Genomic DNA, 26,941 nt, shown 5'->3' on the forward strand with positions numbered 1-26,941 from the left:
GGTTCTGATTAGAACTGAGCTGGCCAGTGATAAATGAGATGTCAGAGGAGTATATACGGTTGATTATAATCCAACCTTTTTGGGATATTCCCAGATCATGTATAGCTCTGAATAAAGGCAAAATACTGTGGCTGCTTGAAATCCGAAACAAATACAGAGAATGCTGGAGAAACTTGGGCCTGGCAGCATCTGTGAGGAGAGAAACAGTTAACATTTTGATTGTGTTCTGCAGAACAGCCAAACCAGACTTGAAGCGTTTGTTTCAGGTATATTTCTCAAAAAAGTCCCCTTGAGTCTACGTTGAGAAAGGAAGATGCTAAATGAATCTGTCGGTCTGATTTATCTTACCCTGAAGTAAAGGCTTCTGCTGAGCCTGCTACTGTCCCTTTTAGCCTTTTAAACAAGTTTAGGCTGATTACAACATCCCAGACGATGTAATGGTCCAGGAATAGAGCTTCAGTCTTGTATTCCTTCCACACCAAAGTGGGGATGGAGCCAGGTTCATAAGTTAGAAATAACAGAGGACTGTGAGACTGTAAAGATTTTAAACTTAGATGTTTGCTAAAGAGCTAAACATGCAGTTCACTGTAAGGTGAACACAGTCAATCACAATATTAAAAAATCTAAGAAAAGAGTGAAAATACAGTCTTGATTCCAGTAGAGAATCCAATTTATAAATTCAATTATTATAGTAAAGTATTATAAGTAGGATCTCTATCAGTTATTGAAGTAACATTTACCTTAATCCAAGAATGAAGACCACAGAGACAGATCTATCTGAATTAGGGGAAGAATTATTGTTGCCGAGGTCCAATAGTTGTTGAGTTTATGATCTCAGTGGGGATCAGTAGCTTCTAAAACAAAATTCAAACCCAGTTATTAATGGAAAGAATTATGGTCCATGACATCATTTTTAAACAGAACTCTTTCAGAATAAGAGTTATGTATATTGTACTATTAACCTAACATTATATTTTGTGAACACTTATTTTATAGACCTGAAGATTGCCACCAAGCACTTCACTTTCTTCTACTTTCCATCATAGGGAGCCCTGTAATTTTATAAAATCTGAAGGACCAGTTCATTGGAATAGTACCAGATGATTGGAGGGTTGCAAATGTTATTCCTTTTTTCAAGAAAGAGAACAAGGACAACCCTGGGAATTACAGACCAGTCAGTCTTACATTGGCCATAGACAAATTATTGGAAAGAATTCTAAGATACAGGATTTATGATTATTTGGAAAAGCATAGCTTGATTAGAGATAGTCAGCATGGCTTTGTGAGAGGCAGGTCATGCCTCACAAGGCTTATTGAATTCTTTGAGGATGTGGCAAAACACATTGACGAAGGTAGAGCAGTGGATGTGGTGCACATGGATTTTAGCAAGGTGTTTGATAAGGTAGGTTCATTCAGGAAGTAAGAAGGCATGGGATACAGGGAAATCCGGCTGTCTGGATACAGAATCTGCTGGCCCATAGAAGACAGAGGGTAGTAGTTTATGGAAAGTATTCAGCCTGGACCTCAGTAACCAGTGGTGCTCTGCAGGGATCTGTTCTGGAATTTCTGCTGTTTGTGATTTTTATAAATGGTTTGGATGAGGAAGTGGAAGGGTGAGTTAGTATGTTTGCCGATGACATGAAGGTTGGTGGACTTGTGGGGCTGTTGTAGGTTGCAATAGGACATAGGATGCAGAACTAGGCTGATAAGGGGCAGATGTAGTTCAACCTGGAAAAGTGAACAAAGAGACCTTTGAGTGCAGGTTCTTAGCTCCTTGAAATTGGAGTTGCAGGTAGATAGGATAGGGAAGAAGGCGTTTGGTATGCTTTCTTTTATTGGTCAGAGTATTGAGTACATGAGTTGGGAGGCCATGTTGCGGTTGTGCAGGGCATTGGTGAGGCCACTGTTGGAATATTGCATGAAATTCTGGTCTCCTTCCTATCGGAAAGATGTTGTGAAACTTGAAATGATTCAGAAACATTTTACAAAGATGTTGCCAGGGTTGGAGCATTTGAGCTATAGGGAGAGGCTGAACAGGCTGGGGCTGTTTTCTCTGGAGCGTCGGAGGCTGAGGGGTGACCTTTGAGGTTTACAAAATTATGAGGGGCATGGATAGGGTAAATAGGCAAAGTCTTTTTCTTGGGGGAGTCCAGAACTAGAGGGCATAGGCTGAGGGTGAGGGGGGAAAGATATAAAAAGAGACCGAAGGGGCAACGTTTTCACATAGAGGATGATACAAGTATGGAATGAGCTACTAGAGGAAGTGGTGGAGGCTGGTACAATTACAGCATTTGGATGGGTATGTGAATGGGAAGGATATGGAGGGATATGGGCCGGGTGCTGGCAGGTGGGACTAGATTGGCTTGGGATATCTGGTTGGCATGGGCGAGTCGGACTGAAGGATCTGTTTCCATGCTGTGCATCTCTATGACTCTAAGTGTGAAGTGATTCATTTTGGAAGGTCGAATTTAAATGCTGTTAAGAGGTTAAAGGCAGGAGTCTTGGCAGTGTGGAGGAACAGAGGGATCTTGGGGTCCACGTCTGTAGATCCTTCAAAGTTGCCATCCAAGTTGCTAGGGTTGTTAAGAAGCCATGTGGTGTGTTGGCTTTCATTAGCAGTGGGATTGAGTTGAAGAGCCGCAAGGTCGTGCTGCAGCTCTCGAGCCCGAATTAGACCACACTTGGAATATTGTGTTCGGTTCTGATCCCCTCATGATAGGAAGGATGTGGAAGCTTTTGAGAGGGTGCAGAGGAGATTTACCAGGATCCTGCCTAGATTGGAGGGCATGTCTTATGACAAAAGGTTGAGTACGCTAGGGCTTTTCTCATTGGAGCAAAGAGGAATGAGAAGTGACTTGATAAAGGTGTACAAGATGATGAGAAGTATAAATAGAGTGGATAGCCAGAGACTTTTACCCGAGCTGAAATAGCTATCATGAGGGTGCATAATTTTAAGATCATTTGGAGGAAGGTTTACGGGAGATGTCAGAAATAGGTTCTTTACGCAGAGAGTAGTGAGTGTGTGGAATGCACTGCCAGCAGTGGTAGTAGAGTCACATACATTCAGGACCTTTAAGTGACTCTTGGATAGGCACATGGATGATAGTAAAATGTAGGGTATGTCGATTAGTTTGATCTTAGAGTAGGAGATAAGGTTGGCACAAATTGAGGGCTGAAGGGTCTGTACTGTGCTGTACTGTTCTATGTTCTCTTTCTCCTGGGACAAAAGTAAAACTGGTGATAGCTCAAGAAATTAATTTTGATTCTCCTCTGGGTTCCAGGTGTTCTGAGGTTTACGATTTCTTGGGGTTTTTCTCACTTGTATTCAGTGAGGCGATCCTTGAGCTCCCCTTCAATACCCCAGCTCAAATGCTTTCTTGTTTAGTAGTTCTAAATCTGTAAATAGGCTGATTTTTGATAACAGCTATTGTCTACAAGTCCTTCTATTCTTTGTACTAGTGTTTCTAGGCTTTGATGAACACCTCTGAAAAATTGGACAAAGAAAGCCACCTTCCCTCCTTCCCACTCCCCACTCTCATCTCTCTTGCACTGCCTTCCCTCTCTCCTCTTTTACTCTCTTCACATCTCCTCCCCCCCAACCCCCTTTTAAATATTTCCCCTCTCACCCTAAACCTATGTCCTCCAGTTCTGGACTTGCCCACCCCAAGAAAAATACCTTGTCTATTTCTCCTATCCATCCCCTCATGATTTTATAAACCTCTAAAGTCATCCCTCAGCCTGCAATACTCCATGGCTATTCAGCATTTCCCCATCGCTGAAACCCTCCAACTATGGCAACATCCTTATAAATCTTTTCTGAACCCCTTTTTGTAAAGGGGTTTACAGACTGTTACATGGATTCATGCAGCTTTTGCATGATTTTGTAATTCCTTTTTTAGAAATAGAATCAGTCTGAACATTGTGACACAGACAGCCTCACACAGGGCTCCTCGCACCTTCAATGCATTTTCTGAGCTGACGTGGCACCTATTGTTAAAGTTCCCTTGAGAATGTAACTTTTTTAAAAAAGTTCTGGGATTACATATGAAAGAACTGAAACCAACATGGCCATTCTAAAAGATGAGAGACTTAACAAACAATCCCGGGCTTTTTCAATATCCAATTTCAGTTGCATCATACTGTAAACTTTTGCTGTAAGTTCTGTGTCCTATGATCTTATTCTCCACAACCACCAGATAAGGAGCAGTGCTTTGAAAGCTCCTGCTTTCAAATAAACTGTTGGACTATAACCTGGTGTTGTGTGATTGTTAACCAAGTTTAGATTAGAGTGGTGCTGGAAAAGCACAGCGGGTCAGGCAGCATTCGAGAGCAAGAAAATCGACATTTCGGGCAAAAACCCTTCATCAGGACCAAGTTTATCCAATCTCTCTCCTTCAAGCTAATACACTCAAATCTTGGTAAACCTCCTTTGCACTTGTTCTAAAGTCTCCAATCCAACAGCAGTGTGGTGACCAGAACTGCTCACAGTCCTCAAAATATGGTCGAACTAAATTCTTATACAGCTGCAACATGACTTGCTGATTTTTATACTCAGTGACCTGACTGATGAAGTCAAGTGCACCTTCTGTGCCACTTTATCCATTTGTATTGCCACTTTAGCGAAGCTTTGGACTTGCACCCCACGTTCACTCTGTGTATCAGTGCTCCTAAGGATCCAGCAATGTTCTGTAAATTTTCCACTTGCATTTGACCTCCCAAAATGTATCACTACACTCTTTACTGGATAAAATTCTATGTGCCATTTCTCCATCTTGTGTTTCAACTGATCTATATCTTGCAGTATCCTTTGACAACCTTCCTCACTATTACAACTCACCAATTTTTGTGTCATCTGCAAAGTTACTGAACAAACCACGTACACTTTCATTTAAATAATGTATATGTATAACAAACAACTGAGGTTCCAGCACTGATCCTTGTAGAACACCAGTGGTCACAGACCTCCTGTGACCAGTCAGAAAAACATCCTTCCCCAACTACCTTCTGTTTTCTATCACCAAGCCAATTTTTTATCCAACTTCACAACTTACCATGTGACTAAATCTTCTGGACCAGCTTGCCAAGAGGAACCTTGTCAAATGCTTTCATAAAGTCCATGTCGACAACTTCCACTGCCTTATCCTTATCAATGATTTTCATTACTTCCTCAAAAAACTCAATCAGGTCTATGAGACAAGATCTCCCCTGCTTAAAGCTATGCTCATTATTCCTATTTAGTTCATTCTTCTCCAAATGCAAATAAATCCTGTCCCAAAGAATCTTCTCCAAAAATTTCTACAATTATACCACTGACTTAAGACTCACAGGTCCATAATTTCCTGGATTATCCCTGTTGATCTTCTTAAAGAAAGGAAAAGCATTGGCTATTATTCAGTCTTGTGAGACTTCGTCTGTGGCTAAAGTGGATACAGAGATCTCTGTCAAGCTGCCAGCATTCTCCTCCCATATGCTGGGATAGATCCCATCATACGCTGGAGTCTTGCCTACTTAATGTATTCAAAGATAGCCAATACCACCACCACCACCACCACCACCTGAATATCGACATGCCCCAGAATATCACCATACCCCTCCCTGATCATACCATCATCCATGTCTTTCTTGGTGAATACGGATACCAAGTACTCACTACTTACCTCACCCACTTCCTCTGACTCCATGTGTGAATTCCCTCCTTTATCCTTGAATTGGCTAGCTCTTTCCCTAGCCACCCTCTTGATCTAATATATATGCCTCCTCCAGCCCTCTTAATTTCCTGTTTAAAATATTTTCTGCTTTTATATTCAAGGGCCTTGTTTAATTTCACTTTCCTAAGCCTTTCAAGAGCATGTTGGTTTTGAACTCTGCTGAACTGGCCTTTCTGTCAGCTGTGGATTTTTACCCTCAAACGGCTGCCCCAAACACCCCAATTCCTCCTGTACATTGGGGAGACCGAAGGTAAACTTGGGGAACGGTTCACCGAGCATTGTAGCTGGGGATGCAAGGGCCGACCGGACAACTCAGTCACTGTCCATTTCAACTCCCCTTTCTGATGTGACCATCCTTGGCCTCCTCCATTGCCACATGGAACCACACCGCAAATTGGAGGAACAACACCTCATCTTCTGCCTGGGCAGCCTTCAGCCTTGAGGGCTCAACATTGGGTTCTCCAATTTTGAATAACTTCCCTTCCCATACCCCAACTCACTTTCCGGCCCCTCCCCCTCACTGCTTCCTGCCACCAACTGAATTCATTCCTCCCATTGACCGACCAGATTGTACCCTCTACCTGACTTCACCTATCCCCACTTTACCACCCTGCCCCAGCCACCTCCTTTATCTGCAGCTCCCACCACATCCACCCTCAGTCCTGAAGGAGGGTTGCACCCGATATGTCCACTTCCCCACCACCTGATGCTCACTGTGTTCTTCCAGATTACTGCCTGTCCATCTAAGCCCTTGGCACTGTGGGAGTCCCAATCAATATGGTGGAATTAAGGACACCCACTGCAACAACCCTACATTTTTTTACAATTTTCCATGATCTGATTCTCCATATCTGTTTCTTCAGACTATAGAGTCTGCTGTTGGGAGGCCTATAGCATAACTAGTGATATTCCTTCATGGTTCATTGCAGGCTGTAATGATGTCAGTTATCTTGCTGAAACCCAAGCTGAACATTAGTGATTATGTTATTCCTCAGCAGATGGTACCTGATAGCACTGTTGATGAGTCCTTCTATCAGTTTGCTGGTGATTGAGAGTAGGCTGATTGGGCAGAAGTTGGCTGAGTTGGATTTGTCCTGCTTTTTCTGTCCAGTACACATTTAGGCAATTTTCCACGTTTATGAGTAGATATACTACAACAGCTTGACAAAGGGGCACAATAAGTTCTAGAGAATGTCTTCAGTAATGTTCCTGGAATGTTGTCAGAGCCTGTAATCTTTGTATCGAGTGCTTCCACCCATTGCATATCGTGCCTAGTGAATTGAATCAGCCAAAGCCTAGCATCTATTCTGATGGGAACCTAAGGAGGAGGCTGAAATAGATTGCACGCTTGCCACTTTTAATTCAAGATCTTCACTGAATTCAGATTCCATTATCTGCTGTATTGGAATTTGTTCCGAATCCCACAGCATATTACTTAGGATTTTGGGTTACTAGTCCATTACCATACCATTTGCACAATACCGTTGCATATTCTGGCATCTTTCTTAAATTAAAAAAATCTACAACTGAAAGTAAAATTCTTAAAGGATGTGGATGTTAGAATTTGTTATCAGAACACTTTGAGAGAGATAGTAGAACAAATTTAAGTAACCTGAAATTCCAATGTGTGCTTAATGCAGTGTTTACTACTACTTGAAGCTGCCTAACTAATTTCTTATGGGGTTCTATTTTGACTGTAATTAAATTGCAAGATATAAGAGCAGAATTAGGCCTTTCAGACTATAGAGTCTGCATCACCATTATATTTTTTCCCAGTCCTATTCTCTTGCCTTCTCCCTGTAACCCTTGATTCCCGTTATTTATTAAGAACTTATCTACTCCTCTATGACATCATCGCTCCGCTTCTGTAAAGACAACCACAAAGTATTTGTGAATGCACTGCATCCACACAAGTTACTTTTTTTGATCCTTAATTGGCCTCTTAAAGGCTGACAAATTCACTAGACCTGATGGGTTGCAGCCCAAAGGAAGTAGCTGCAGAGGTAGTGCATGAACTGGTGGTAATCTCCAGGGAAAACAGCCCCAGCCTATTTCTCTAGAGCTCTTTGGGTTCAGGTACATAATGCTTTAAAATTTGCATCACATGTAGACAGGGTAAGAATGGTATGCATGCGAGCGATATGTGCCATCATCTTTCTACCTGCAGGGCTCACTGCAGCTTGAGTTCAAAACTAAATAATTGAATACAAAATAGCATTTGTGGGTAATCAGATGGTTTGAGGCATAGGTAGGTTATTGTGAGAAGGACATGACCTTGAAATCTGTTTTCCAAAATGTTCTGGAAGCTGGGTCAGTTGGAGCAGGGGATAGTAAGAAATTGTAATCAACTTTAAAAATGTCAAAGTGCAAAAGGTTGGAAGGAGACCATTGAGTTTCCACAAGATTGATTAATTGGGTCAGTGGGCTGAGGAGTGGCAATGGAGTTTAATTTGGATATGTATGCGATATTGCATTTTGGTAAAACAAACAAGAGCAGGACTTACACAATTCATGGCTGGGCCCTGCATCGTTATGGAGATGTACAGCACGGAAACAGATTCTTCAGTGTAACTTGTCTATGCCGACCAGATATCTGAAATTAATCTAGTCCCATTTGCTCGCTATTTGCCCATATCCCTCTAAACCCTTTGTATTCATATATCCAACCAGCCTCCACCACTTCCTCTGGCAGCTCATTCCATACATGCACCACCCTCTGTGTTGCCCCTTAGTCCCTTTTAAAAGTTTCCCCTCTCACCTTAAACTTATGCCCTTCAGCTCTGGACTTTCCCACCACATGGAAAAGACCTTGTCTATTTACCCTATCCATGCCCCTCATGATTTTTTAAACCTCTATAAGGTCACCCCTCAACCTTTGATGCTCCAGGGAAAACAGTCCTAGCCTATTGCTCTAGAGACCATGGGGTTCAGGTACATAATTCTTTAAAATTCGCATCAGATTTAATCAGGATGGTTAAGAAGGCATTTCACAATCTTGCCTTCATTGCTGAGACCTTTGAGTATAGGAGTTGGGACGTCGTGTTGAGTTTGCACAAGACATTGGTGAGGCCTCTTCTGGCATACTGGAGTTCTGGTTATCCTGCTATTGGAAGGATTTTATTAAATTGGGGCAGGTTCAGAAAGATTTACCAGTCTGTTGCCGGGAATGGAAAGATTGATAAAGCTAGGCTGGGACCTTTTTCATTGGAGTGTTGGTGGTTGAGAGGTGACCTTATGATTTCATAAGCCTCTATGAGGAGCAGCGATAACGTGACTAGCAAGGGTAAATTTCCATAGGATGGTCTAGTTCAAAACTATGGGGCAAATTTTTCATGGAGAGTGGTTCGTGTGCGGTTTGTGCTGCCAGAGGAAGTGGTGGATGCAGGTACAATTACAATATTTAAAAGACATTTTAATAAGTACATGAATAGGAAAGGTTTGGATGGATATGAGCTAAATGCAGGTAAGTGGATGAGTTTGATTTGAACATAGAATGTTACAGCACAGTACAGACCCTTCGGCCCTCGATCAGTGTGGATTAGTTGGACTGAATGCAGTAGTCTGTTTCAGTGCTTTGATTCTCTGACTCGATAACTCTGTCTTAAAGTTGCTCAGTGACCTGGTCTCCACAATCTTCTGCGACAACATGTTCCACAGAATCATCATCCTCTGACGAAGGAGATTCCTCCTCACTTAATTTCTAAACAATCGGGTCCTTCACTTTGAGGTTGTGCCCTCAGGTCCTAGTCCCTCCTACAAGTGAAAACTTCTCCATGTCCACTCTATCCAGGCCCTACAAAATTCTGTAAATTTCGATGAGATCTTCCTCATCCTTCTAAACTTGGAGTGCAGGCCCAGACCCACAACTGCTCCTCATTTGACAAGCTATTCATTCCCAGGATCATTCTTGTGAACCTCCTGTAGACCACCCCCAAAGGTCAACACATCCTTCCTTCGATGTGGGGCCCAAAAACTGCTCACAATATTCCAGCTGATGTCTGACCAGAGCCTTGTACAGCCTCAGCAATACATTTCTGCTCTTATATACTAGTTCTTTTGAAATGGATGCCAGCATTGTATTTGCCTTCCTACCTGCCAATGAACCTGTGTTATTCTTAAAAGAATCGTGAACTTGCATACCTGTTGTGTTTCAGATTTCTGAAGCCTTTCCATGTTTAGAAAACAGCTTGTGCCTCTCCTCTTCCTACCAAAGTGCATAACTTCACACTTTTCCATATTGTATTCCATCTGCACTTCTTTGCCCATTCTCTGAGCTTGTCCAAGTCTTTCTGCAGCCTCCCTGCTTCCTCAACACTACCTGCCCTTCCACCTATCTTTGCATCATCTGCAAACTTAGCAACGAAGCCCTCAGTATTCATTGTGTCCCACATAAGATTTGTATCACTCTTAATTTCTAGATAGATATGCTGTCAATGATTTTTCAATTTACAGTACTGTTAATTTCCAGATAAGATTCAAAGGAACTGCTCATGTTAATTAAGTTTTCTTTGAACACCTTGTGTTTTAATATGGTCATGCAATGTTTGGGTTGAGAGCCTTTACCTTTTTCTGATGCATATAAGTTATCTAGTTCTTGGTGTGCAAGAGTCCATGTCAAAGTTTGCAGATGATGCAAAACTTGGGAGGATCGTGAACTGAGAGGAGAACATTGTAGAACTCCAAAAGAATGTAGAGAAATTGATGGACTGGGCTGGAAGATGGCAGATGGAATTCAGTGCAGAGAAGTGTGAGACAGTTTATCTTGTTACAGTGAACATGGAGATATGCTATAAAATGAAGGGTAGTATTCTGAAGGGTGTGCAGGAGCAGAGGGACCTGGATGTACCCATGCATGTATCACTAATGTGACAGGTCAGGTAGCAAGAGCTTTTTAATAAAACACCTGTATTCTCCGCTTCATTAATAGGGGCATAAAGTACAAGAACCAGGCGGTTAGGTTGAACCTGGAGGAGAAATTACTTAGAGCTCAGCTGAATATTTGTACAGTTCTGGGTACCACACTTTAGGTCAGACTTGAACATATTGGACAGAGTACAGAAAATATCTCCAAGAATAATACTAGGTATGAGACACTTCAGTTATGAAGAACGATTGCAGAAGTTCAGCTCTCGTCATTTAGATAATATGCTTCTTTTTAACTTACATTTTCCCACATTATACTCCATTTTCCACATTTTTGCTCACTTAATCTATCAGTATTTTTTCTCTCCTCCTTATATCCTCAATCCTGGCTTGTATCAGAATCTTACTGTATATTGACATTTCTGAAATATGTATCTCAGCCGTATAGTGTTGTAAGAAATATGTAGGTATGATCACTTATTATCCTTTTGATGGGATATGAGGCTCTCTGGCTGGGCCAACGTTTGTTGCTCCTCCCCAATTGTCCTTGGGAAGGTAGTGGTAAGCTGTCACTTTGAACTTTTGCATGGTCCTCTCATGTGTGGTCACTGTGAGCCAGTATTGTTGGGAAGTAAGTTCCAAGATTCTCTCTGAGCAACAGAGAACAAGTTAGTTTCAAGTCAGAATGAGAACTTTCAGATGGTGGTGTACCGATCTGCCTGCTGTCCTTATTCATCTCGGTGGTAGAGGTAGAGTGTTTCTAAGGTGGTGTCAGAAGAGGCTTGGCAAGTTGCTGACATTCATTTTGTGTGTGGTACACACTGCTGTACTGTGAGTAAGTGGAGGGAGTGGATGTTTATCGTATGAATAGAATGCCAATCAAATGGGTTGTTTTGTCCTGGATGCTGCTGAGCTGCTTCGGTCATATTGGATCCACACTTATGCATCACATCCTCCACTTGGCCTTTTAGAGAAAAGACAGGCCATGGGGAGCCAGGAGATAAGTTACTCACCACAATATTTATATGGCTTAATCAGTTTAGTTTTTGGTCACTGGGTCTCTAGGATGTTAATGGTGAGGGATCCAGGCAATGTAATGATATTGAATGTCAAGAGCAGATGCTTGGATTCTGTCTTGTTAGAGATGATCATTCCCTGGCACTAAGATGGTGCAAATGTTACTTGCCACTCGCCCAAGCCAGGATGTTGTCCAGATCATGTTTGGGCATGATTGCTTCAGTGTCTGAGGAGTTGCAAATGATACTGAACCCTGTATAGTTATCAGTGAACGTAATGGACAGACAGATTATACACTCAGCACTCTGGCTGAAGTGAGTTATAAAAGCTACATCCTTGATGTTTGCACTGATGCACTGGACTCCCCAGAATAGAAATATTGATGGGGTATCCTCCTCCAGTTAGTTTTTAACTAGTCTTCTTCATTTGTGTCTGAATGTTGTGAGACTTCAGAGATTTGATCAAATCAGTTGATGTGAGTTTGCTTATTTCTCTGTTGCTGCCATTGTTTGATATGTATGTTGTCCTTGTTTTTGGGCCTGCCTGGTGCTGCTATTTGCATGCCTTTCTGCATTTTTCATTAAACCATAGTTGATCCCCTGGATTGGTGGTCATGGTAAATTGACAGATGTGTTGGGTAATGAGGTGGTAGAATGAGGTGATTGCTCACAGTGCCTTATGGATGTCTGTGCTATTTGTCCGACTCTTTCTATTGATGAATTAAGCTCAGTCTCAAGATAAAAATATTTGACCTCTCCCAGACAATTGCATCAAAGTTAGTTCGGATTCATTCAGACCCGCCATCTGTTGGTGCTTTAGGCATCTCACTGTAAGATGCTTTAAATTAAGCTGGAATGTTGGCACACAGCACCTTGTTCCAGATGACTCTGGATTTGGACAGGATTTAGAACGCGAGCACAGTTCATAATTTGAGAATTTAAAGAGGTTTAATCTATACACCGTTTTGGGGCTGTGCAGGAAATTTGATTATGATTGATGTATCCTCAAGGAACGTTGCCTGTTTCCATGATTCTTATGATTTCCTTGTTGCAGCTTGCTGTAAAAGGATAATTCATCCAGGTATTTTCTGCAACTTTGAAGAACAAACTATGGCTAATTCTGGGGAAACTTATGCTTTGCATGAAACAGTTATATATGGCACCATTCATAGAACATCCCAAACCACTTTCCAATCAATTTAGCACTTTTTAAATGTATCTGATGTATTGCAGGAAACATGGCAGCCAGTTTATATACAGGAAATGCTGTTTGAGATAATGAACATGTTCCTCAGCCAACATCAAAGTACAGATTATAAGTATTGATCAAGTGACTAGGGAGAATGCCTCACCATCCAACTCTTTGAGATTGAGATTTGAATGTTACCGTGATTAATGGAAGCTGTTTAATGTCTCAGTTGAAAAATGGCACCTCTGAGGTGACAGTACTCCTTTAGAACCACACTGGAGTGTCAGTCCAGGTTATGGCAGAGAGAGAAATCTATTGACTGTGTCTCCTATTTCCAGGACCCTTATCTCCCCTCATTCCATTCCTTTCTAACAGTTTCAGTGATTGTATTTGCGATGTTTTGTGGGTCCAGTTGAATCAGTGGGACTGAACAAGTTTGCATCTGCTATGTTTGCTTTTCACGTGGTCCTTTACTAACTAATTTATTTAGTAATGCATTACATACTAACAATACCTTCTGTATTAAAGTTGACAAGTGGAGTACTTGTACACTTGGGATCAGAAGAATTCATTAATATCATCAATTACCAGCCTTGGATTAAACCTAAAGTCACACCACACAAGAATTATTAAAAGAGTCTCTACAGTGTGGAAACAGGCCATTCGACCCAACAAGTCCACATGGACCCCCTGATGGACAGCATTAATTTCCTCTGCACACAGTACTGAAATAACTACAAGACAACGTGCACAAATTAAAATCAGAAGTTTTTTTTCTGCATAACTTATACAAAGTAAAAGCTATCACAGCAGACTGGTGATGTCACAGTTAATTTGTTTACATTATATATACACAAAGCTGCCGCAGTTTAACCAGACTCTTCTTCAATTAACTGCATCTCAGATCCCAATTGTAGATTAACATTTAACAGTTTCTTTGCGGTAGAATTCACTTAATTTTTCACAAAATAGTAGCTGTTCATATGAAGCATCAAGCTAGATATCTCGCATTCATTTTCAATTATTTCATGACGTTATTGATTTCAGCATTTCTTGGCTTCTAGGTAGTTAAGTATTCCATTGTTGACAAGTTTAAAACTGTTCTGTCTCCTTGCAGCCTCATACTCAACCCACCGCTTTGCAGCCACCTTGTTCTCACAACTGTGCAGCCTCTCTATTTTGCCCCACCTACTTTGAAGCTGTCTCCTTTACCCCCTCCACAACTTTTGGAGCTTCCTCCTTCCCCTCTCCACCCTTTGCAGTCTCTTCCTCCCTTCCACCACCTGCAACCAAACCCACACCATATGAGCAGCATTTCCCAGCCAAAGCTGACAGCAGCCTCCAACTGTCTGCAGCAATCCCAACAACTTGCTCACTACAGCCACTTAACTTCCAAGCTTCACCTCAAATCAGAGGCTGATGCTTTTCCATTTTTGATGTTCATAAGCTCACTATGAGCTAACAGCAGCTTTCAATTAAATAGTTCCCTCCCCAGTGCAACGTGCACTGATGCAGATGGTGATAATGGACAAGTAGATCATAATATGTAGGAGCAAATTATTGCAGACAATACACAAGATTGGAGGAGGTACAGGTGAAATGTTACTTCAACTATACACAAGATTGCAGGAGGCTGTGTGACTGGGTTTTAGACAAGGTGCTGTTTCAAATGGGTGATGGTGGGGAGATCCTAAGCAGTAAGTGTCTGGAGGAGACAAAGGCAATGAAGAGAATTCTGAAGGCAGAGGTACACTTGAGGTTAAGACTAAGTTGTGAATGGAGAAGTAAACAGAACTGGTCCTGAGTGATTAAAACCTATCTTCTTGCGAAAGAGAAAGGAAGTGTTCTAGTTTGACCTGAGAACTTATCAGGGGTGTAATAGATGAGCAGAGTGATTGGTAAAATCTGTCATCAATGACTTAACCCTTAAACTGAGTTACAGGAAATTGTGGGTCATCCAGGATACAATACTGAGCAAAGTCTGATTTGCTTTGGGACAGCCAAGGGTCCAGTGGAACAATGGAGAGATGTTTCATTTGTCAACTGCTTGCAAGAGCAGATCTTCTCAGGGGATCAATGTTAAGAATTGTGGATTGCTTCACGTAGTGGCTGCATCTAGTATTAAGGTGGGAAACATCATTGCATTGAGATTCATTTTGTTTCTTGGCACTGCAACCTGCCTGTAAGGTGTGATGTCTAATAAAGCTTTAATAATGCATCAACTTAGCACAAAACTACATTTAACAGCCATTTTCCATCTGATGAGTCAATGTGTTTCATCTGAATGAGATCTTGCAATTACTTGTTTGTTGAATTGGAGTTTGCCCCTTAGCAATGGAATTTAGCACAATGCTGAGCTCGTGAGAATATTTCATGAATTTTCCAACTTTTGCTCAATTTGTTTTAATTTCCTGTTGATGTTTGAGTGTTTTGGAAATAATTTGTACTTTTTTTGTTTTGGGAAAGCATTGGGCACTCAGCAAACATCCAGCTCAGTCAGTCTGGCTGTATCACAATAGCGCAATTTAAATAACCTATATGCATGGTGGTTCTTGTACTGAATTCCTGACCTCTTGTAGCTCTTGTGTTTGTGTAGAAAAGTGAGGTGCTGAAGGAGACACGGTGGCACAGTGGTTAGCACTGCTGCCTCACAGCGCCCGAGACCCGGGTTCAATTCCCGCCTCAGGCGACTAACTGTGTGGAGTTTGCACGTTCTCCCCGTGTCTGCGTGGGACGGGACGGTGTGGACTTGTTGGGCCGAAGGGCCTGTTTCCACACTGTAAGTAATCTAATCTAATCAGTACATAAAATGAAGCATATCTTGCTTTTCACTTTTTTTTCTTTTTCAATGCTTTGTGCAGACTTGGTCTGGTCTTTATCTAGCCTTATGGAATGCAATTCGTTCCCTCTGTCGTTAGACTGATAGGGGACCTGAGGGGATGGCAGAGATTGGACAATCCCTTAAATGGTGTGATGCTCAAAAGCACAGCTGATCAGGCAATATCTGAGGAGCAGGAGAATCGACATTTCAAGCATAAGCCCTTCATCAAGAATGAGGCTTGTGGCCTAAGGGGGCTGAGAGATAAATGGGAGGGGGGTGGTACTGGGGGAAAGTAGCTGGGAATGCAATAGGTAGATGAAGGTGGGGGTGAAGGTGATAGGTCGGAGAGGAAGGTGGAGATATTCCCTAGGACACACGTACGAAACAACTCCACCACCCTGTGGCCGAACACATTAACTCCCCTCCCATGCTGCCAAAGACATGCAAGTCCCAGGCCACCTCCACCACCAAACCCTAACCTGGAGGAAGAACACCTCATCTTCCGCCTTGGAACCCTCCAACCACACTGGATCAATGTGGATTTCACCAATTTCCTCATTCCCCTCCCCCCACCTTATCCCAGATCTAACCTTCCAACTTGGCACCGCCCTCTTGAACTGTGCTACCTGTCCATCTTCCTTCCCATCTATCTGCTCCATACCTCTCCGACCTATACCTTCACTCCCACCTTCATCTACATATCGCATTCCCAGCTACCTCTCTCCCCCACCTACCCCATTTATCTCTCAGCCCTCTTGGACCACAAGCTTCATTCCTGATGAAGGGCTTATACTCGAAACATAGAATCTCCTGCCCCTCGGATCTGCCTGACCTCCTGTGCTTTTCCAGCACCACACTCTTGACTCTGATCTCCAGCATCTGCAGTCCTTACTTTCTCCCAGACCCTTAAATGGGACAAGGTCTATGCATGAGTTAGAATTCTGACTTACAGCCATTCGTTTTTCTATTCTTCTATTAGTTTGCTGTGTTCTTCTTCTGGGATATTTGGGATATTTTACTGTGATAAACATGCTATATAAAAGCAAGTAGTTTTTGGGTAATGTGTGCTGAGGTCAATTGTACTCCAATTGATTTCATGATGTAAATCAACCAGTCCAGACTGCTGGTTTATACCCCGTCTGAACTTCTGCATCACTGGATAAACATGTTTGACCACTAGATTAGGGTCTCCAATTCCTTCCACTCCCCCTGTCAAACTTAGTTTCAGGGAACTTAAAAATGTTCTCCATTCCCCTTCCTGTCTGTGACACAGAAGTTGAACAACTTTTCAGTGTAGGTCCAAAAGTCCATTTTCATGAGCTGTTACTTTTTGAAAAATATACAGACATTTCACAATGCAGCTTAACCTTTTGACAGCATTGCCTCCTGACATTTCTGCTCCATTATTCCTTGAACTAGTCTGGACAAGTGTGAAGGGTGAAGCTATACAAAATGCCATGTCCTTCAGGATGAAACATTCAGGGAGGTCTTTTTCAGTGTTTCGTCTCGGATGTTCTGCTCGCTTTGCATGCATTTAATAATGTTTGTTTAAATTGTTGTATGACCTAGATTTGTGCTACCAACATTAGCAAATTCATAATTTTAGTTCCGAATTACAATTCGAAATGCACAAAAGTAACACTAAAGTTTTATCAGTCTTCACTAGTTTGGTTAAAGAAGCACGTATGCAAAAAACATCTTTGTTAGTCGCTACTTGTTGGTATTTCCAAACTATGCTCAATTTTGTATGGTACAATGTCTCTTTCATTTAACAATACTTCAACTTTACCAGTTTTTTAAATTAAACATTGAGACAGAGTTTTATCAGAGGGAAAAAGTGAGGTCTGCAGATGCTGGAGATCAGAGCTGAAAATGTGTTGCTGGAAAAGCGCAGCAGGTCAGGCAGCATCCAGGGAACAGGGGAATCGACGTTTCGGGCATAAGCCCTTCTTTCCTAAAGAAGGGCTTATGCCCGAAACGTCGATTCCCCTGTTCCCTGGATGCTGCCTGACCTGCTGCGCTTTTCCAGCAACACATTTTCAGCTTTTATCAGAGGGATACAAGGCAATGGAACTAAATTAGTGTGCTGAACCAGTTGCACTTTTGGTTCATGCTTGAGCTGATCCTGAAGATTGAGTTTGAGGCAAACTCTATGACTGAAACCTAAAGTACAGACAGACAATAAAATGTTACACTGCCGCAGGTGCCTCGTTGTACTTGCAAGCATTTCAGACTGCTTGTGTGAGTGGAATAAGAAATCATTTCTGATCACTTATAAACAAAGATGGCTTCTGTAGTTTCAGATAGATGAAATCAGTCAAAGCAAACCCACTAGTTTCATAATATCCTTCCTATAGCAGTGAGACCAACTTGCACATTGGTTAGGCCACTATTAGAATACAATGTCATGTACAGCTGCAACATGACCTCCAAATCCTACTACTCGATGCACTGACCAATAAAAGCGAGCATACGAAATGCTGCCTTCACTATCCTATCTACCTGCCACTCCATTTTCAAGGAACTATGAACCAGCACTCCAAGATCCCTTTGTTCAGCACCACTCCTCAGGATCTTACCATTAAGTGTATAAGTCCTGCCCTGATTTGCCTTTTCAAAATGCAGCACCTTTAATTTATCTAAATTAAACTCTATCTGCCACTCATTAGCCCATCCCATTGTACTATGAGGTAACCTTCTTCACTGACCACTACAATCCACCCAATTTTGGTGTTATTTGGTTCAGAAAAGATTTACAAGGATATTGCCAGTTTGTTGGTATAGGAAAAGGCTGAATAGACTGGGCTATTTTCCCTGCAACGTTGAAGGCTGAGTTGTGACTGTATAGAGGCTTAAAATTGAGGGACATGGATAGGGCAAATAGACAAAGTCTAGGTTTTGATTCCTTTACAGCCCTGAGACATGGCTTTGTAAAGTAAGGTGAATTATTAGAGCACTTGTCTTTTGTTCTACATTCTTTTGTCGAATATGTGTATAATGTAACGTATTTTCTAGACTGAGTTTAAATCAATTATAGTGAAGACTAAGATTGGCAGTATGGAAATGGAACTAAAGTCTTTATTTTGTGATATGGCTGTTGTAAGAAAGTATACTTTTCAACATTCCAATGATTTTGATTTTCTTTCAAAAGATTTAACTTCCTTGCTCAAATAGAGCAGAGTAGCTACTTTGCATTACAATGTTTTCAAAGTCATTAAACAAAAACAGGTAATTTGACTGTAGATTAGCTGTGAAGCAGCCTATGCTTGGCAGTGCATGTACGAGAGTGTTTGAAACACCGGGACTTGTGCCAGAGGGCACAGCTAGTCTTGATGCTGCAAAAGTGGTGTTGCTTACAGCTCCAAGTATCTGTTGCACAACAATGCGTTAAATATCTTTTGTGTTCTGCAGCTCCCCAGGGATCTGTTATTGTGTACATGGACAGCTGTTTGAACCAAGGTGAGAAGCTTGGTTCCATAGGATCAGAGAGAAGTTGTGCTTCAGGCAGTTCTATGCATGTACTACTGATCATCTAATGGAGTTTAAAGGTCATATTAGCTCCGTGTGGGTGACAATCTAACCTTTTGGGGCTCCTACTTGTGTCCATGTAGATGATTGCGTAAGGTGTGGAGTTGGAAAGAATCTGTTTTGGGAGTTACTTTGGTCATCTGCAGGTGAATTGGGTGCTACTAATACATAAAACCACATTGATGACAGCTCCTTTTGGGTGGGGCTGTTAAGACTGCAGTACCCAAGTGCTTACAGTTTAAATTCCCACCTCATGTTCCACTGACCGGCTGGGCTGCGAGCATTGCCAGTACTTTGATTCATTAAATTTTTTAAAGTGACCTAACTTGTTAGTTGCCATGATAATTCTGTAGGTATGTTTATCTAGTATGTAGTCATACTCGGGAATGTTCTTTGTTTTTTGTTGCTGATCAATACCATGTTAACAGGGACACCTTTCAGGTCATGGTCACTTCGAGTTTGGGAAAGGTTCTCTACCGATGATTCTTGTAAGTGTTGGCAGTCAAGACTGAACAGGTCTTGGCTATGATTCCTTCCAAGGTTTTGTAGTTTTTCCTAGCACTATCACTTGGCTTTTTTTTATTTAACCTATTTTTTTCTAATCAACCTGTTCAGAGATATTATTTGCACACCTCTGCAGGAGGGACTACCTCTGTGCCACAAGGGAACGCTGGGCTGGAGATCTTGGTTCCATGATAATATTCCATCTCAGAATCAGAAGATAGTAAATTCAAACCCATTCTAGAAAGCTGAAGAAATAATTTAAACTGACAATTCATGCAGTTCTGAGAAAATGCTGCACAGTCAGAGATATTGTCTTTTGGCTGCTGCATTAATGAAGAATCCTTCTGGTTCCTGTTCTCCACATGGATGATATTTATCGCACAGATAACACCACAAATGCATTGGTCATTGCTGTGTGTAGCACCTTGCTGTGTGCAGTTGAGTACACTTGCAAAGTATTTAATTGACGACAGAATGCATTGGGATGGTCTGAGGTGGAGAAAGGCATTATATAAATGCATGTTCTTTCTTTCTTTAAAATTACAGATGAGTAGCGATGACTCGGGTGAAGAACAAAGTTGCTGTCAGTATAGATAGAGCTAGTAATGAAAGTGGATTCAAATTGGGATTGAAATGTGTACTCTTCTTGAAAATTATTTACTGAATACTCCACATATTGATAGAAAATAATCTCTCTCTTGAGCTTTATCAGAAAACAATATTGCCTCTACACAGCCTCCTTCCTGATAATCTGCTGGGACTGAAAACATGATTAGTGTTGGAAAGTGTGAAGGACCAAATGTCTTATTTCTGCAGAGTTTTACTGTATGAATGCCCAGTTGAGTATTGAGAACTCAGATTTTTTTTGTTTGTAAAAATAAAATGTTAAAGGTTAAAAATAAGTTGATATTTACCATTTACCATTTCTCCCATAATTAGGCAGCAACCAAAGTGGAAGTTGACATGGAAAAAGCTGAGAAACTGCAAGTAATGAGGGGAGACTTCTTAACATCTCTGGAGAATGATATAAAACCTGTAAGTACCTGTTCACTGCACATTGAAACCGCAATACTTCTCTGATTCCATGGCAATCATTCCAGACTGTCTGTTGTCCATTTAGAACTGGTGTGATTTGGCACTGGATTCAATAATGTTGATTTACTGGCTCTGAATTTATTGGAAGGTCTGGCTTGAGACATAGTTGAATTTTCTGAGGTATTTTTATGACTTAACAGCAGTCTAGGTCTGTCCAATGCATCGCATTAGTTGTATGACACTTTCATCTGTTACTATAAATTCTCTGTCCAATGATCCTGCCCCACTAGTTATCTGATGAAGGAAGCTTGCACCTCTGAAAGTTTGCACTTCCAAATAAACCTGTTGGACTATAATGTGATGTTGTGTCAATTTTAACTTTGTGGCCAGTGCCACTGCTAGATGGTGCTTTGTGTAACCCCATTTGGCTCTGTCATTATTTGTGCAGACAGTTTTGAAAATATGAATCAGTTTAATCCCATTTCAGAGTTAGAATAAATTTTACTTTCAGTTGATACAGAAAACTACTAAAATCACTGTGGTTCAGAGAAAACTATTTATATTTGATTGGAATGCACTTATAATTGCTACAGTGCTTATTTTAAAATCAAATATACTTCACTTTGGATGGTTCAGTCATCATGAATTGGTGTGATGTTCTGGATGCAACTGCATGCATTGCTAGATCACAGTAGCCATGTTTAATGGCGGTGCCTATCTTCTGTTTTTGGAACACACTTCAGTCGTGTGCATAATACCCCATAGGGACAGCAAGGTGGCTAAGTGGTTAACGCTGCTGCCTCACAGCACCAGGATCCCGGGTTTGATTTCACTCTCGGGTTACTACCTGTGTGGAATTTGCACGTTCTCCTCTTGTCTGCATGGGTTTACTCCAGGTAGTCTAGTTTTCTCCCACAGTGTAAGATATTCAGGTTAGGTGGATTGGTCATGTTAACTTGTTTGTAGTGTCCAGGAATGTGCAGGCCAGGTGGATTACTGGGGCAGGTTGGGTCTGGGTGGGATGCTGTTTGGAGGGCCGGTGTGGACTTGATGGGCTGAACGGCCTGCTTCCACTTTGTAGGGATTATATGATGATTAGATGATTTAAAATATCTCGTGAGACTTTGTTAACTTCTGTATCTACCACATTGTCAATTTTATTGTAACAAGCACTTGATACAGATCATGTTGCAACTACAAAGTTTTTTAATAATATTTTAATGTTTTGGAACTGTCTTTAAGACAAAATGGAGGGGGTCCTGTGACCTGAACTGAAGTTTGTTTGGCATCCAACATGGGTAAGTTAAAGATCAAAAGGAGACCCAGATGAAGTTATTGGGAAGGTGGTGGATGGTGTCCAATGATGGAGATTACAGTCATTGTCTTTAAGTTCACAATGAGTTGACTCTTGGAATCATTTGAAGTCTCAGAAAGCTATTGAACATATTGGGCTATTAACAGTTATGCTGTAAACTTTGTTTACTTAAGATAAGCCAGTTGGGGTCAGCATTTCTCCCTGAATGCAAGACTGTTCACATTGCAGAGTGCAACATTTTTGAGATCAGTTACAGGTTTTCTGACCAATGAATCTTCTGGGGTCATGGGAGAGAGGAGGCTGCTTGAATTTGTAAGATACTATCAGGTCGTAATGAAGGGTCTTGCCTGGAATGTCAACAGTCCTGCTCCTCGGATGCTGCCTGACCTGCTGTGCTTTCTCCAGCACCACACTTTATCAACTCTTGACTCTTCAGCATCTGTAGTACTTACTATCTCCTAGACTTTACAAAGTTAGAACAATGGAAGTTTCCTTTCAGTTAGAGTCATAGAGTCATAGAGATGTACAGCATGGAAACAGACCCTTCGGTCCAACCTGTCCATGCCGACCAGATATCCCAACCCAATCTAGTCCCACCTGCCAGCACCTGGCCCATAAGCCTCCAAACACTTCCTATTCATATACCCATCCAAATGCCTCTTAAATGTTGCAATTGTACCAGCCTCCACCACATCTTTTGGCAGCTCATTCCATACACGTACCACCCTCTGCGTGAAAAGGTTGCCCCTTAGGTCTCTTTTATATCTTTCCCCTCTCACCCTAAACCTATACCTTCTAGTTCTGGACTCCCTGACCCCAGGGAAAAGACTGTCTGTTTATCCTATCCATGCCCCTCATAATTTTGTAAACCTCTATAAGGTCATCCCTCAGTCTCCGACACTCCAGGGAAAACAGCCCCAGTCTGTTCAGCCTCTCCCTGTAGCTCAGATCCTCCAACCCTGGCAGCATCCTTGTAAGTCTTTTCTGAACCCTTTCAAGTTTCACAACATCTTTCCGATAGGAAGGAGACCAGAATTGCACGCAATGTTCCAACAGTGGCCTAATCAATGTCCTGTACAGCTGCAACATGACCTCCCAACTCCTGTACTCAATACTCTGGCCAATAAAGGAAAGCATACCAAACGCCGCCTTGACTACCCTATCTACCTGCGACTCCACTTTCAAGGTGCTATGAACCTGCACTCCAAAGTCTCTTTGTTCAGCAACACTCCCTAGGACCTTACCATTAAGTGTATAAGTCCTACTAAGATTTGCTTTCCCAAAATGCAGCACCTCACATTTATCGGAATTAAACTCCATCTGCCACTTCTCAGCCCATTGGCCCATCTGGTCCAGATCCTGTTGTAATCAGCGATAACCCTCTTCGCTGTCCGCTACACCTCCAATTTTGGTGTCATCTGCAAACTTACTAACTGTACCTCTTATGCTCACATTATTTTCTAGCTAGCCTATAATTCTTTAAAGCTGTGCCAGATCCTTGTCTCCTCTTCTCTTGTCATCCAAGGCTCTTTCACCATACCATTCCTGGTCTATCTCAGAGAAACAAAGTTACCCCACATTCGCAATAAGTGTTGCTTAAACAGCCTCTGTTCAAGAAAGGGAATAAGGAAATCCCTGGGAATTACAGACAAGCCAGTCTTACGTCTATGATGTTCAAGGTACTGGAAAGGATTCTAAGAGATAGGATTTATGACTATTTTGAACAAACACAGTTTGATTAAAGATAGTCAGCATAACTTTGAGGGGCAGGTCTTGCCTCACAAACCTTATTGAGTTCTTTGAGGACATGACGAGACAAATTGACAAAGGTCGAGCAGTGGATGCAGTGTATATGGATTTCAGCAAGGCATTTGATAAGGTTCTGTAGGCTTTTCAGAAAGTTAGGAGGTATGGGATCCAGGGAAATTTGTTTGGATACAGAATTGGCTGGCCAAAAGAAGACACCAAGTAGAAATGGATGGAAAGTATTCTCCGTGGAGGTTGGTGGCCAGTGGTGTCCTGCAAGGATCTGTTCTTGGGCCTCTGCTGTTTGTAGTTTTTGTAAAATACTTGGATGAAGAAGTGGAAGGATGGGTTACTAAGTTTGCCGATGATACGAAGGTCGGTAGTGTTGTAGATGGTGTCAAGGGCTGATGCAGAGCTGGGCTGAGAAGTGGCAGATGGAGTTCAATCTGGTTAATTGTGATGATTCATTTGGAAGGTCAAATTTGAATGCTGAATACAGGGTTAAAGACAGGATTCTTGGCAGTTTGGAGAAACAGCAGGATCTTGAGGTCCATGTACATAGATCCCTCAAAGTTGCTACCCAAGTTGATAGGGTTGTTAAGGTGGTGTATGGTGTGTTGGCTTTCATTAGCAGGGGGATTGTGTTTAAGAGCCGTGAAGTTTTGCTGCAGCTCCATAAAACCCTGGTTAGACCACATTTGGAATATTGTGTTCAGTTCTGGTCTCCTCATTATAGGAAGGATGTAAATGCTTTAGAGAGGGTGCAGAGAAAATTAACAAGGGTTCTGCCTGGACTGGAGGGCTTGTCTTATCAAGAGAGGCTGAGTGAGCTAGGGCTTTTCAGACTAGAGAAAAGAAGGAAGAGAGGTGACTTGATAGAGGTGTACAAGGTAATGAGAGGCATAGATAGAGTAGATAGCCAGAGATTTTCCCACAGCAGAAATGGTTGTCATGAGGGGTTATAATTTTAAGGTGATTGGAGGAAGGTATAGGGGAGATAAGTTCTTTACACAGAGAATGGTGGGTGCATGGAATGCACTGCCAGCAGTAGTGGTAGAGTCACAGATACTAGGGGCATTTTAGTGGCTGCTGGCAAGCACATGGACAGCAGTAAATTGAGGTGTGTTTAGTTTAGATTAGGTTGATCTTTACTTAGAACATAAAACAGTACAGGCCCTTCAGTTCCACCACGTCGTGTCAAGTATTTATCTTAATCAAAGATTGCCTACCTACCCTCCCATTTAGAGATGCAGTAACTAGCAGTGATGAGAGTGCTGGGAACACCTTAGTTGCGTGATGGGCAGTTTGTAGGGGGAAAGTGAGAACTGGAGATCAGAGTCAAAACGTGTGATGCTGGAAAAGCTTAGCTGATCAGGCAGCATCCGAGGAGTAGGAGAGTTGATGCTTCCAGCATAAGTTCTTCATCTTCCTGTCGTTTGACTCTGAGGGACAGTTTATACCCCAACAAATCAACTGAAAAGTCTAATGGTGTTCTATGCTTATCTATGATGTTAGCTTGTTTTGGATTATATTCTCTACCTTCCCTGAAATAATTTATCAAGTTGACAGTCAGATGTGTGTTGATTTTCAGAAGAATGGGTGTGTGATGTGGTTTCACAACTTCTTTCACAGGCTTTTGGCATAAACCAGGAAGATTATGACAGCTACATCATGAATGGAATCATTGTGTGGGGCGATCCTGTCACACGGGCCCTTGATGATGGAGAGTTGCTTGTCCAGCAAACTAAAAACAGTGATCGCACCCCACTGGTCAGTGTCCTGTTGGAAGGTAGGTGGATCTTATTTTTACCAGCGAAATAGGGAAGGAAATAAAGAGGGCATCCATGTCAAGGGCACTGGTATTTAGTTATTTTACATTGACCTGGAAAGTGGAAGCATCATACCTGGTCTCTGAATACACAGTATCCACCATCCTGACTTGGAATTATTTTACCATTTTGTTACTGTTAATGGGTCAAACTCCTGGCACTCTATTCCGAATTGGGTACCTAGCCTCCACCCTGCAATAGACTGAAGTGGTTCAAGAGCAATCCATAGCAGAATTGTAGGCATATGAAAAGAATCCTTGAAAAGTAGAAATTATTATATATCTTCAAGTGAAAAGTAATGTTAATCCAAATGCTCGTGAGTGCAGGGTAAAGAAATAGTTATGATGCTGATAAACTACCTGAACGTAGTGTGTGTTTTGTACCTTTAGTTATCATGGTTACTACATAAAGAGCACACTGACACACCATACACCTGGGATAGTAAATTGAATGTATGAAGTAATTGTAAAATCAGTCTATGAGGAATTGAGTTAAATACTTGCATCAATCTTCTCATTAGAAGGCACCAATAGCCTTACAAAAATATTAAATAGTTAAGGCACAAGAAAGGATGAGGAAAAAATGAAATAGTTGTTATTAGAGAAAAGTACTACAGAACCTAATGGGGCTAAAAATTGATAGGTCCCCTGGATCTGATGGAATGCATCCTAGGACTTTAAAGGAAGTAACTGCAGAAATAATGGATGCATTCGTAGTTATCTTCCAAGAAATAGTTAGATTGAGAAATGGCAGATGGAGTTCACCTGGACCAATGCGAAGTGATTCATTTTGAAATTTCAAATTTGAATGCTGAGTACAGGTTTAAAGACAGGATTCTTGGCAGTGTGGAAGAACAGCGTGATCTTGGGGTCCACGTACATCGATCCCTCAAAGTTGCCACCCAAGTTGATAGGGTTATGCAGAAGGCATATGGTGTTTTCGCTTTCATTAACAGGGGAATTGAGTTTAAGAGCTGTGAGGTTTTACTGCAGCTCTGTAAAAGTGGTGTGGAACCCAGTGTCACAGTAGTAGACTTGCTAACTTTAAGGGCATTTAAATTGTCATTGGATAGGCGTATGGACGAGAATGGAATAGTCGAGGCTAGATGGGCTTCAGATTGGTTCCACAGGTTGGCACAACATTGAGGTCTGAAGGCCCTGTACTGCGCTATAATGTTCTAAGGCACCTTAATTCTGCCTTCTCAAGGACTGTTATGGATCAGCTAAATGGATCAGTCTTTTCATTGATGTCTACATAGAAAGAAAGAATGAAAGAATCCCTACAGTGTGGAAACAGGACCACCCGGAGGAAACCCATGCAGCCACTGGGAGAATGTCTGTCTGTGTGGAATTTGCACATTCTCCCAGTGGCTGGAATTGAACCCAGG

The 26,941-nt window shown here is 41.8% G+C and overlaps 1 protein-coding gene across 1 annotated transcript in view; it reads left to right on the forward strand.

Annotated features, from left to right (window-relative positions):
- LOC122540015 (vesicle-fusing ATPase) overlaps window positions 1-26,941 on the forward strand; it is a 283,493-nt gene that overhangs the window by 117,891 nt on the left and 138,661 nt on the right. Inside the window, exons 13-14 of the mRNA XM_043675302.2 lie at window positions 20,569-20,664; window positions 25,358-25,514. Of these exons, the coding sequence (XP_043531237.1) occupies window positions 20,569-20,664; window positions 25,358-25,514 (253 nt within the window). The remainder of the gene's footprint in view (window positions 1-20,568; window positions 20,665-25,357; window positions 25,515-26,941) is intronic.

Source organism: Chiloscyllium plagiosum, unplaced genomic scaffold (genome assembly GCF_037043375.1).
Source record: "Chiloscyllium plagiosum isolate Xiang-an unplaced genomic scaffold, Cpla_swu_hap1 HiC_scaffold_32, whole genome shotgun sequence".
Classification (NCBI taxonomy): domain Eukaryota; kingdom Metazoa; phylum Chordata; class Chondrichthyes; order Orectolobiformes; family Hemiscylliidae; genus Chiloscyllium; species Chiloscyllium plagiosum.